Source organism: Scardinius erythrophthalmus (assembly GCF_964197995.2).
Source record: "Scardinius erythrophthalmus genome assembly, chromosome: 23".
In the NCBI taxonomy this organism is placed as follows: Eukaryota; Metazoa; Chordata; class Actinopteri; order Cypriniformes; family Leuciscidae; genus Scardinius; species Scardinius erythrophthalmus.
This window is the reverse complement of record NC_138243.1, coordinates 17,642,420-17,655,306: the sequence shown is the minus strand read 5'-3', so window position 1 is coordinate 17,655,306 and position 12,887 is coordinate 17,642,420. Positions and strand designations below refer to the sequence as shown.

At 39.0% G+C, this 12,887-nt stretch overlaps 1 protein-coding gene across 1 annotated transcript; it reads right to left on the bottom strand.

Annotated features, from left to right (window-relative positions):
- Positions 1 to 542: 542 nt before the first annotated feature.
- Positions 543 to 6,626, bottom strand: arr3a (arrestin 3a, retinal (X-arrestin)). Its single transcript, XM_081353737.1, has 16 exons — positions 6,561 to 6,626; positions 5,724 to 5,749; positions 4,463 to 4,493; positions 4,280 to 4,340; positions 4,148 to 4,192; positions 3,705 to 3,898; positions 3,492 to 3,551; positions 3,330 to 3,406; positions 3,109 to 3,244; positions 2,941 to 3,025; positions 2,459 to 2,531; positions 2,209 to 2,346; positions 1,932 to 2,015; positions 1,702 to 1,725; positions 1,567 to 1,616; positions 543 to 1,450 (listed from the first exon to the last, which is right to left on the bottom strand). Exons 2-16 carry the CDS (start codon positions 5,732 to 5,734, stop codon positions 1,446 to 1,448), a joined length of 1,074 nt encoding a protein of 357 aa, XP_081209863.1. The 5' UTR covers positions 5,735 to 5,749; positions 6,561 to 6,626; the 3' UTR covers positions 543 to 1,445.
- Between the last annotated feature and the right edge of the window lie 6,261 nt (positions 6,627 to 12,887).

Genomic DNA, 12,887 nt, shown 5'->3' with positions numbered 1-12,887 from the left:
CTGTGATTAAAAATCTAAGGTTTAACAGCTTACAGTCCCACTTGCTAAATGCTGTTAAATCACAGTTAGTGATGATGGGTATACTACAAAGAAAACGGTAAAAAGAGTGAGAGAGAAGTTTTGCATTGACAGTTTTAGTATAATAAAATAGATTTATAGATAGATATTGTAAATATTATAGTATTAAGTCTCTCAACCCTCATTAACATTACATTGGATCATCATTGGACTATAAAAACACTGATGAGATGGTTGTAATTATTAAGAGCAAGATTAGGGCAAGACAATTTGGTTATCCAGTCTCTAAACTATTTCTAGGTGCACAATAATGTTTTTCTGTATGTGAAAGTGTATTTTCTGACTTGTCCTATTCATGTGTCATGCCATTAAGAAGATATTTTCAGATATTTCTGTCACTGCATAAATTTGGGCTCTATTACTGGCCAGAAAAATGTAGGCTAGCTTATTGGACACAATAACCTTTTGTGACAACATGCCCCAGTAGCTGTGCATTGATCTGACCAACAAATAGTCTGAAAATCATCGAACAACAGCAGTTATATTTCATCAGTTGTCAACTTTACAAGGTCTCATTTGTTGAAGCATTAACTATAAACTAATTATGAGCAATAAACAGCATTAATTAACCTTTGTTAATGTTAGTTAATAAAAATTTTCACATTCATGATATAGTTCACAGTGCATTAATCAATGTTATACATCTTTTGATCTTCAAAATGTATTAGTAAATGTTGAGATTAACATTAAGATTGATAAATGAAGCAGAAGTATTGTTCATTTAATGTTAACGAATGAAACCCTTTAAACTATATTCACACGTTTACCATTTAGTGTTTTATAATTTATCCATATAAACACACGTCAATGAAGGTTTTGGGGGTATTCTATTTGATTTAATGACTCAAGAGTCAAAAATTCCATACATGACAAAACAAACATTACACAAAGTCACATGAGCTGCTTAGATTTAAATGTACTGGTTTAAATGATTAGACTCTAGGCAAGACAATTTAACACAAGCATACATACTGGATAGTGGTCAAACTCCATACATTTTGAAATTCCTCACTCAGACACACTTTGTAACCTATGGGCTAATGTATAGGAAATATGATGACCATCAGGGAGCACTTTCACCAAGAAGAGGTTATTCCTGGACCGAGTACCTCAAGGCAACCATTCACCCCACACATTTGTCTTCAAGTTGGATTCATGCTTTAAACTGTCATTTTATTGCCATCAGTATGACCTAGCGACTTTGCTAAGTGATATTGATGTACTTTCTTTGTTGTGAGATACTCCTTTCACTGTCTGAGATGCCTTCTTTGCTTAATGGGGAGACATGTGACTTTTTCCTGTGCTGTCTCGCTGTGAGGGAATGTACTCGTGGGTAACTTCTGTCCTGTGGAATCTTACACGGGCATTCAGTCTGTTATAATAAGAGAGGGAGACAAAGAAATTGGGTGAGATACTTCACGGCAAAAAACACTGGTAGACCACGTTTGGCCATGGCAAGAATGAAGAGAAAAGAGGGTGCTTGTTTACCTTTGGGTTTGGGGTGCATCAGGGTCAGAGGCAGCTCTACGGTCACATCACTGTAAGGAGAAAACAACAGGTTAGATAAAGGCCATTTCTTATTTCCCATAATGCATTTAAATTGTTTTCTAATTTTTGATCTACCTTGCTGTCAGTCCTCCCAGCAGACTGCAAAAAAGAGAGAAGAAACCGATAAGTATATATCATTTTAGTTAACATATTGTTACAATAATGATAATTATTGTGTGTGTGTGTGTGTGCATCTAAATATATGTTCATATAATAATAATAATTATTATTATTAATGAAACAGTTATTTATTATTGTGAGTTTAGCATAAACTGAAGAGATATCTCAAAGAAAGCAATCCTTACCCTCCACCTGATACCATGAGGTTAACTTTGATCTTGTAGGACACCAGAATTCCCAAAACTTCCTTATCCATTCCTGCCCTAATTCTGAAGAAAGGACGGAAAAGTAAATGAATAATTAGTAGAGTTCACAGTATAGTATCATAGCGAATGTGCTGTATTAGGAGCAGTTCATTCCAGATTTTATATTTATTTTTTTTATAACTGGATTATGCGTAAGTTTACTCATTTCTATCTGGCGTTCTGTAGAACTCTGTTTGAAGGTGAAACAAACACTCACATAGTGGTTGAGGCCAAATTGGTGTCTTCCTCTTTAAGCCTGCCATCCAGTGCCAGACCACGCTTCTCCTTGTTTTCTGACAGCAAAGGAGTGATCGAGAGGGATTTGTCAAAATTTGCATTCCCTTCTATAGTTTCCCTGTAGAAAAAAATTGAATCATATAGGTTAGATAACTTACAACTGATCATTGAAGAGAGCTTCACTATGCCTGACATACATGCATATCACAGTCAAAGAAAATGACACTCACCCAAACTCTTCACTCAGCACACTCTTGGTGTATTTGTCGGCTGAGTAGAGAACGACGTCTGTGGTTTGGTCAACTATGAGAGTAATGGATACAACATCAGTTCATTCAAATATACTGCTATATTTATTATACCCCCTGATGGAATGCTTGACTATATATATGTGATTGATTTAAGTTTTATATATATATATATATATATATATATATATATATATATATATATATAGCAGTTTCTTACCAACAGTGTCAACTGAGTCAATATGGTCAACATTGATATAACTTAAATCAATCATCCTAAAATAACTTAAATCAATATTTGATGTCCATTTATTGATTTATTTGGAAGTAGTCATGTAATACGATAATATGCAGTCAACTGGTCATTATAGCAAAAGAAGTATGGTACAATAACCCTGTCAGGGGTTATACTTTGTAATATCGACAGGATTGAATCACTTGAAATTGCTTTTGATCAATCTCACCTGTAATCTTTATTTTTTTCACAACTTTGTTTGTCTCGTTCTTGACCTTAATGTTGATGGGGATGGGATCACCATGGTAGTAGATCTGTCATCAATGGGAAAAAAACACATGAATTTCTTCTTGATTTGGTAAATATCAAAGCATACAGTGCATCATAGTTTACACACATCCTTGGTCAGAGAAGCTTCCAGATGAACCGGCTTATCAGACATCATAAAGCTCTTGCAGATCTCAGCTTTCTGTCCAGATCCTGTGTTATCAGGAGCGAACTGGATTTTACGAATGATAAGGCGGCAAGTGTCCCTGGGAGAGACGACAGAAATTTTTTTTTTGTAAAAATGGTTAACAACAGGGGTAAAATGTGCGAAAGAACCTATGACACACTCACTTCTTGTCGATTTTCTCATCGGGGTCATCAGCTGATTTGGCCACGTAGGCCTTGACCTCAAAGTCAACACCGCAAGCCTGCAAAAACAGAGCCATGAGCGAGTCCATTCAGCTCATTTCCATTTGAAGATAATATATTGAATTCGCTCTCATTTCATTTCACCTTTCCACTGTCATCTGGGCCAGGCTGAAGCGTAACGGAGCAGGGGAGGTTGGTAGGGATCTGAAAGAAAAAGACAGTTCATTTTAATTTGTCACATCAGTTATATGAGGAAATGTGTAAAATGATTACTCCTATTCATTGTCTGTATTATTTTGCTGAGTTATTCACGGTGTAAATGAATTATTCTGTTGTTGGTGCTGGCTGATGACTTACATTAAAAGTGAAGGGATGGCCCTGCTCTCCAGCTTTCTTTAGGAGAGTGTTGTGCATCTCTGTCAGGGTGGGTTTGTGTCCTGCATCGGGATATAGCTGTATGTGCTGAATCCAGATGTCTTTTCTGAAGGAAAGCCCGATCACATCCAGGTCTTCACGACCATAACGGAAAGCGCAGGCCAGCTGAATCCAAACTGCGTGAAGCATCATTAAGCATTGTTTTCTTATTGGTTCTATTGTCTTAAATTCATTTTCATATTTTTTTTAGAAAAAAATAACATAATCCTATGTATGAATGATTAAATGAATGATTAAATTATTTTATTTATTTACATTATCTATGTATATATATATATTTATTTATTTATTATTATTATTATTATTATTATTATTATTATTTTATTTCTATTTTTTTTTAAATAAAGAAACCTCAACGACAATACCTTTTCTGTCCTCAAGGTCTGCAGGGTCGATTTTCACTACACCCTCTGTTTAGAATAAGAAACAATTCATATTTAGTTGTTGGATATTACCTGTTGTCTGTGTGTCAAAAATAAATGCAAGCAGTTTCTTACCAACAGTGTCAACTGAGTCAATATGGTCAACATAGTCTCTCTTCCCCAGGTAGAGAGTGAGCTAAAACATAAACAGTGCATTACACTAATTTATTTCCATGTAATGAAAAGATGAAAATTCAAGCATGAATCTGTAACAATAAATTTAGGAATTCAAAAAAATTCAGTTAAGTTCAGTCATACCTGGCCATTTCCACTGGTCTTTTTGTAAACTCTGAAAACACAAAAAAGAAAAATGTGAATAAGGAACAGTAAAATACATGGTTGATGGTGTAGTAAACACTGATAAAACAAGATGAAATTAGTAAGTGTTACAAAAATGTAACTATGTAATGCCTGACTATATATATACTGTACATTGCAGATGGTGTCAAAGAGGAGTGAGTAGGGATCACTTGTCCTATTAAGTCTATACTTCAGGTATTAACCTCAGCAGCAATATATTTGAGTGTGCAGGTTTGACCTTTTTGCCCTAAGCGTTCATCACGTTGTTAAAGCTTAGTATTTTAAGACACTTTAAGGCCAAGGCCTGAATTACCTTTGCTAGTAATCCAGGCTTCGTGAATTGAGGCAGCTTGTGTTTACTCCAAAGAGGATGCCTGGTAATTGATTGTGACTGCCACGGCTTATGACACTTTCATGCTGGACTCAAATCAATGTTCCAAATTGATGAGATCTATTCTAAATATTCAAGAACTCCTCATTGTGGCATGTAAAGTAATTGTTTTTTCTCTCTTACTATGTGATGCTTCTACTGTAATTTTTGGTATTCTGCCCTGTCCTATCCTATCCTATCCTATCCTATCCTATCCTATCCTATCCTATCCTATCCTTAGACATGACACATAAAGTGGTTTGTTAATTTTTGATTTCTCAAATGATTTGAATAATAATAATAATAATAATAATAATAATAATAATAATAATAATAATAAAAAAAAAAAAAAAAAAAAATATATATATATATATATATATATATATATATATATATATATATATATATATATATATATATATATATATATATATATATATATATATATATATATATATATATATATGTTATTTGCACTTTGGATTGACCCTTTGTCATTTCTTAGACATAACCCGACTGGTCAATATCTAATAAGTACATAAAATTGGAAAGTGACAAAAAAAAGCATGCAATATTAATAGAAAAAATAAAAAGAATATAAAAATGAGTTACTCCAAACTAAGCACTTGGTAAATACTATGGTGAAAATCCAGCAATGTTAGAGTTCAGCAGGTTGCTATGCATAATTTGCTTTTCGGCTTTCTCCAAATCTTTAATACATTGTTTTGGCATTGAAAAGCACAACAAGTCTAATGCTAAATAAAATAGTAAAATGTATTAAGACCTATTTTTGTATGTGCGCAGCGTGACAATTCTGAAAGGTGAAAGCAAAAAGGAAAGAATACTTACTTGTCTGCCATTGTACAAAGATTTTCCTGAAATAAATGAAATAGGAAAGTGAATTTTATGAAGAGTGTTTTTTTTTTTTTTGACAAATGGCTCTCACTGCATGAGTGTTTATGTGTATGTCTCCCCACTCTTTATTGCAAGACATGATGTGTGTTTGTAAATATAGTGATAACAGCAGAGCAGCTGTTACTCTTATTTTTCTCTCAAACAAATCTTGGCACAGAGATAAGCCTATGGCATTGTTCATCCAGTGAACTCAGATACTTTGATGTAACCCTCTCTAAATATGCAAACGTATGGGCTTTAAGCTTATTTCTAAATGCAAATTGCATGGACAGGATATATAATTGACTAAAAATAACATGAAGATTAATCATACAGGTTGTGAGCACAGGTGAGCACCTTGTATAGGCCTACGTTTCAAATAAAAATGATCAAAATAAAAAAGAGCTACTAAGAGGCTGTCAAAGACTGTGCATATGGCCTTTATAAATGCAAAAGAACAAATCTAATGTGTCTAATGCCTCTCAGCTGTAAAGCTCCAATGCACATCATGAGGTTCTTAAAGCTCGTCATTGTCCAATATCAATTTAGCTGATTGAGTGACTCGTCACAGGAAGACAGTCCGAACGCAATCAAATATTGGTTGTACACATAGGCTAAATGAATATTCACAAGGCCCTGCTGGTAATCTAAAGAGGGCTAAATGAACTCAAAGAAGTAAATTTAATATAATAAAGACAATAATGTCCTGCTTTCTTTTGTTGGATGATAGGAAGAATTGTTACCAGAATACCTGTTACTGAACTTTTTGATGTAAAGTCATTGAGTTCTTACCTGTTGATTGTTAGGGCGATCTGCTCCCTCTCTCTGGTAATCCGCAGCCCGTCTGGTGTAGTCAGAGAGTGCGGATGAGAGTCAGAGGCGCAGGGTTTTATACTCGGACCTTTGCTCTGATGGCTTGTGCTCCTCTGATTTAGGTGCCATTGTCTTTCTGTTAATCCAATTAAACACTTAAAATGCTATTTAGGGCTACGCAATGTTTATAAATAGAAATAAAAATGGGGAATTACACCAAAGAAATACGGGAAGCTTGCAATGGTTTAGTCTAAAATGTATGAAGTTTGTGGAAATGAAAACGAGAGAAGATAATTATGAAAACGAGAATTATGACTCAATTTTAGGTAGAAAAGAGTGTGTATAATGTAGGTTTTCCATTATTAATCATTTATTTTTATTTTTATTTTTTAACTTATGCCTAAAAGAACACAACATTGAATGTTGGCTGCTTCATCATCATCATCATCATCATCATCATCATCATCATCATCATTCCTTGAAAAATCAAGGAAACCCAAAAAGAAAGACAATAGTATAGGAATAAAACAGGAGTCTTGCTGCTCCATATGGCCAATAGGCTTGGGAAAACAGTGACCGCATGGGCACATAAGCCTTTCCTTATATGAAAGCTTTTTGTGTGGAATAATGTTCCTTAAATTGTTTTCTCTATTATTTTAATTATATACTTTTAATCTCCACACATTAAAGGTGCTTCCTTGCACAAAAGGTGTATGTAAGCTTATTAAGAAATCCCAATTTGCCCAACCCCAGGTAAATCTCTTAACGTCACTGTTCACTGAGATGGCTTTTCCTTCCATCTGTTCCCTCCTATCAGGTACTGGCAGTCCAATGACATCGTGTTTATGAAGAAGCTCTTTACCAATCCCAGGAGTTCAGAAAGAGCAATCAGATGGCACGTGTTTCACCGGTGCAAGAATTGGCACCATAAGGACATTTCTTGAGCGTAATCCACTTATTGCTAAGAATTTACTTAAATAGCTACAGTCGAGTCAAAACATTAAGTTAAGAATCTTTATTTTTAGAACATATTAAACAGCATCAAATTATCAAAGCATTCTTTAATAAAAAGTGTGATAGGTTAATTGATTCACCTTTCTTATATTAGGGACATTTTGAAAGCAATGATGTAACTAAAGAAAACTGCATAAGCATTACATAATCAACAAGTCAGTAACACCTTAGTCCCTAACTTCTAATATCTAAGGTCCATTTTTAGTTCAAAGTGTGAAGACTTAGGATTTAATCCAAAGGTAATTACAGAAGAGCTCAGGGGCGTCTGTAATTACACTTTAGGGAGGGAGTGCAGGCTTGTTGAGAAAGAGGTAAAGCCCAGGTCACAAAGTGTCAAAGACTGTAGTGTACACATAAATAATTACTTATTTCTAAATTAGTGAATAATCATAGAAAATATTTTAGAATCCTTCTGAAAAAATAATTAAGTCATTTTTCACGGCTTGTATCCTTGATAAACAGGATTGTATAATTTTTTTTATTCTAAACTTATCTGACTTTTCTAACCAGCTACAGACCCTTTTCAAACGTGCTTGAAATAATAGAGCAGATTTGTCTTTGAATTGAATTAACTTTGAGTAATGATCCAAAGCTATGTTAATGAATGACTTAAAGTGGATCTACAAATATATACAATGTTATACACATCCTCCCTAGATGGCATCTGGATGATCACTGTTTGCATGAAAAACTCACTAAAAGACCTATAACAGATATAACACTAACACCATACCAGTCATTTTTGTCAGTTGATTAATGTACAGTTGGGTTCTGGTGCTGTTTACCCACAGTTGGTACAGATTGTTTCAAAGTTTAATCTCTCTTAATCTGTCTACACTCCCACTTTGTCCATAATGGGATTGTGTCGACTGAGCACACAGGATGGATTCCCTCTTTATTAGAAAGTGCTCGCAGTTCTCTGTGACAAAACCAATGTCACTCAAATGAAGTAAATTCCTATGAACTCCGGCCTGACCTTTTGTAAATGCCCAAAGATCCCAAAAATCTGGATGGCGCTCAGCACTTTCCTGGCATGTTTTCAGCATGGCTTCCATTGTGATTAAGCATTTTAATCTTTGTCATGGACATTCAGTGAACAAACTGTTCCCGTTCGAGAACGTCCACTTTGTATTGCATAGCCACACGCAGTGGGAAAACTCCTTTTTCTCGAGAATACTGAAGCCATTATTTTAAAATGGGCATCTAGCTCTCTCATTGGCTGTGCTGCAGCAACTGCACGAACCTATGGGGAGGCGGCTGAGACGCGCGAACCAATTGGGTCGCTTCGCGCCCAGGGCGCGTCAGAACCCACCAGAATGGCCGTGGCTTATGCCTGTATAAGCGGACCATTTCGCCATAGAATCAGATTTAATCTCCTTTAGCGAACACCTTCTTCGCTGATCTTCGAGCCTTTGCCGTCGACGAGCCCCTGCAGCGGAACGAGCGACCTCATCAGCGGATGCGGCACCTTCAACTCAACGCTGCCTTCCCCTGAATCACTGTTAACCTGCGGCCTCCTGGCGAAAATAAGCGATATCGCGTGCCTCGCTCTCTTCTTGCGAAACCCCCTCATCAGTGCTGTTTTCGCAGACGCATCTATGCCCCTCCTTTCAAGCGGCAGGACTCGTCTCGTTCGGCGCATCTGAGGAAGAAGGCGATGACAGCCTTTCCCTGGCTGCATCTGAGGGAGACGACTGGCCGGTCTCGACGGTTGACCCCCACCTCTCAAACTCAAGCCAGCGTAGACGGTGCTAGAGCGAGCGCGGACGCTGAACTCATTCGCATCCTCACCAAAGCTGTCAAAGGCCTCGACATTGAGTGGTCCCCGCCTCAGGAGCCCACCAGAAGCTGTCTCGACGGATGGTTTCTGCCGGGGAGTCAGCAGACCCCTCGTCAGAGACCAGCACCCTGCTTCCCCGAGGTACACCAAATGAGCTGACCAAATCATGGCGCGCCCCTTACTCAGCTCATCTGAAGACATGAACTTCCGCAACGCTCTCCACTATCGACAGCACTGAAGAGAAGGAAGCTGTGAGGAAGCTGTGAGAGGAAGCTGTGGCAGCGCATCTCTGCCCGCCCACCTTTGCCCGCCCACCTCTAGCGGATGGAGAATCAAGACGGCCCACCCATCCAAGGCGAACGACATCGCCGCCGGCCAGGCTGCATTGGCTTTGCACACCATGGCAATCCTCCAGGTGTTTCAGGCCAAGCTCCTCCGCTCTATGGACGAGGCTGGCCCGGACCCTGAGGCCTTTGGGGACTTGCGCAGCGCCACTGACTTAGCCCTGCATGCCACCAAAGCCACCGCCCAGGCGATCAGAAGAGGTATGGCCAGTTTGGTGGTGCTGGAGCACCACCTCTAGCTGAACTTGACAGAGATTAAGGATGCGAACAGACCTGCTTTTCTCGACGCCCCAATCTCCAACACTGGCCTCTTCAGTCCTGTGGGGAAGGGATTCTCAGAGCGCTTCACGGAGGCGCAGAAATCGACGTAGGCCATGCAACATTTTTTGCAAAAACGTTCGAGTTTGGCTTTGTTTTAAACAAACAAACAAAAAAACAGGTTTATTCTAGCTTCGTGCATTCCTTTTTTATCAACACTTGAATATGGGTAAGTTTAATAAAAAAAAGCAACACCTGTAGCTTGTCCTGGGTTGGCATTTCATTCAGTAACATTAGGCAGTTATTTGCTTTTTAATGTTGATGGTCGTGTTAGTTTAAATATGCATCTGCTTACATATGATATTGCATGTTTCTGCTTCTTTTTCACTTGTGTTTTTATCAGGAGAGTCTGTACTCTTTCAGAAGATGCTTAATAGCACCCCCATACCGTATAACAGTGAAAAAATGGAAAGCTGCAAATGTACGTCAATGGCGGGCAACCGTTTTCTAAAAAAATAACGGAAATTTACGTCAATAGCGTGGAAAGAGTTAAAGAACTGATTTCAGATGCTCCTAAAACTGATGCAAAAGTCCAGGAGGGTGGAGAAGTAGAGGGGATGTAGGGGGAGGGATGGAGGGTCAGGCCTGTGTGGCAGAAGTGGGCCTAGAGACCAGGGCAGAGTTGACAGTACAGGGAGCCAGGGTGGAGTTTGCAGTGACCAGGTGGAGCCAGAAGAGCAGGAGACCTCCAAGACGGAACAGAAGACTACCACGGTGGAGCAGACGGAGTTGAGGACCACCAGGGTGGAGCAGAAGACCACCATGGCAGCGCAGGTGGAGCAGAAGTCCCCTAAGGTGGGACTGAAGAATTCCCCCATGGCTGTTCTAAAGACCATATTGGTGCCTGGAACCATGACGGTACTGTCAGTGCTGGATACTACGGCAACACTGAAACAGAGCACAGAGAGATTATTGACGGCCTCAATGGCCGTAACAGATAGGGTAGTCCATAATCAGTCTCCTTAGTCGTGACTAGGCAGACAAATAGTTCAAGAACAGCCTTCTTGGCAGATAGTGGACAAGCAAAGAGTTTATGGATGGCGTCCTTGGCCATAACAGGGCCGACTGAGAGTTCAGATTCGGGCTCCTTGGCCTTGAAAGGGCAGACAGAGTTCACGAGCGGGCGCCACTGCTTCAGGAGGAGCTGTAGTAGTTGCCGCCGCCGCCGCCTCCTGGGGAGGAGCTGTAGAAAGCCACCACAAAAAGTGCAGAAGACAGTGGAAGTAACTTTGGGACCACCTGACTCGAGATGAGACCACCGGACTTGAGTACGCTGAGACCACTGTGTTCTGTGACCACTTTCACTCTCATTCTGAAAGTCCAGAACAAATATTTAAAAGCTTAACCACAGTGGCAATAAAGCCATGGAACATGCCAGGAACATGCTGAGCACCATCCAGATCTTTGGGATCCTTAACATTTACTAAGGTCAAACTTCATAGGCCTGTCCTTAATTTTAATGACTGCCAGCTCCGTTGGGCTTCGCCTTGGTCCTCAGTCCCACCAGCTCCACGTCAGTCCTCTGGCACCCTGGCTCCACTTCAGATGCTCGTCTCTGCGGCCCCGCCTTGGCCTTCATTGCCATTGGTGGCTCCCGGTCTCATTGGCTCTCCGTCTGCATCCTGGTCTCCTCTTCCATCAGCTTCATCTCCGTCAGTCATCCCCTTGGTGTCATCAGCCAAATCTTCACCATGGCTCCTCCCTCCCTCGACTTCACCGTGGGTCATCGTCCTGGCTGCGCTTTGGGTCCCCACCTGACTCCTCCTGCTCCTGGCTCCTCCAAACAACACAATGCACCACCCTGGTCTCTTGCCACCAACGCAACTTGGTTCCAGCCTTTTGCCTGCTCGAAGTCCCCCTCCAGAGACCCCACCCTCCCTTCTCAGTTAGACCGTTACGGTGCAAGGACGTCTCTTGGAGGAACGTGTATGTTCTGTTGTATGTTCTGTATGTCCAATGCGTGACACATAGGAATAAATTACATTTTAAAATCTATTAAAATATTCACATTTTGTATAGAAATCTGTTTTCATTTTCAAGAATATTTTGCAATATTACTGTTTTTACTGTGTTTTTGATCAAATAAATGCAGCCTGGGTGAGCATGAGAGGCTTTGAAAAAAAATAAAAATGTTTTAATGCTTCCAAACTTTTGACTGGTACTGTATATTATGGACATCTAAACCATAAATATGTTATATTACTACTATAATTAGGTTGATTTAGTCATATTAAATGGGATTTTAACCAAATAAGATGAAATCATTTATAAGTTATGTTAAATGTGTAATTGATTCATTTCTTATATTTTTATTAATTTTATTATTTATATTTATTCTATATTTATTATTTTATTATAAATGTCACATCATATCACACACACACAATATTCATAATTTATTTGTATAATTTTATAATTTATTTATCATTTTTGTATCACATTTTTAAAACAGGCCTATATTTTTATAATTATCGTTTGTGAGTGAGGTAATGATGAGGTGTTAGGTAGGAAGAAGGTATTTGGCCGAGTGCTTATCGACCTCTGTGCATGGTGCTGGATTTGATAACTCGTGTCCCTCACCATCTATAACACTTGCAATATAATCCAATCAGGTCTGATCCGAGTAAATCACACAAAAATGTGGTTTCATGGATAGAGTTACGCGTAAGAGTGTCATTTTATAGGTGTGACAGTAATGAGCAGATAAGTGCGGTCAAGGTGTCGTCGCCACTGCAGCATCCGCTCTGCGACTGCTCGCTGCTTCTGCTGCTGCTCACAGTCCCGCAGACAAAGTGATGGAGGGAGGGAAGTTGTGAGGCTAAGAAGTGGGTCTACATCCCCACGAAACGG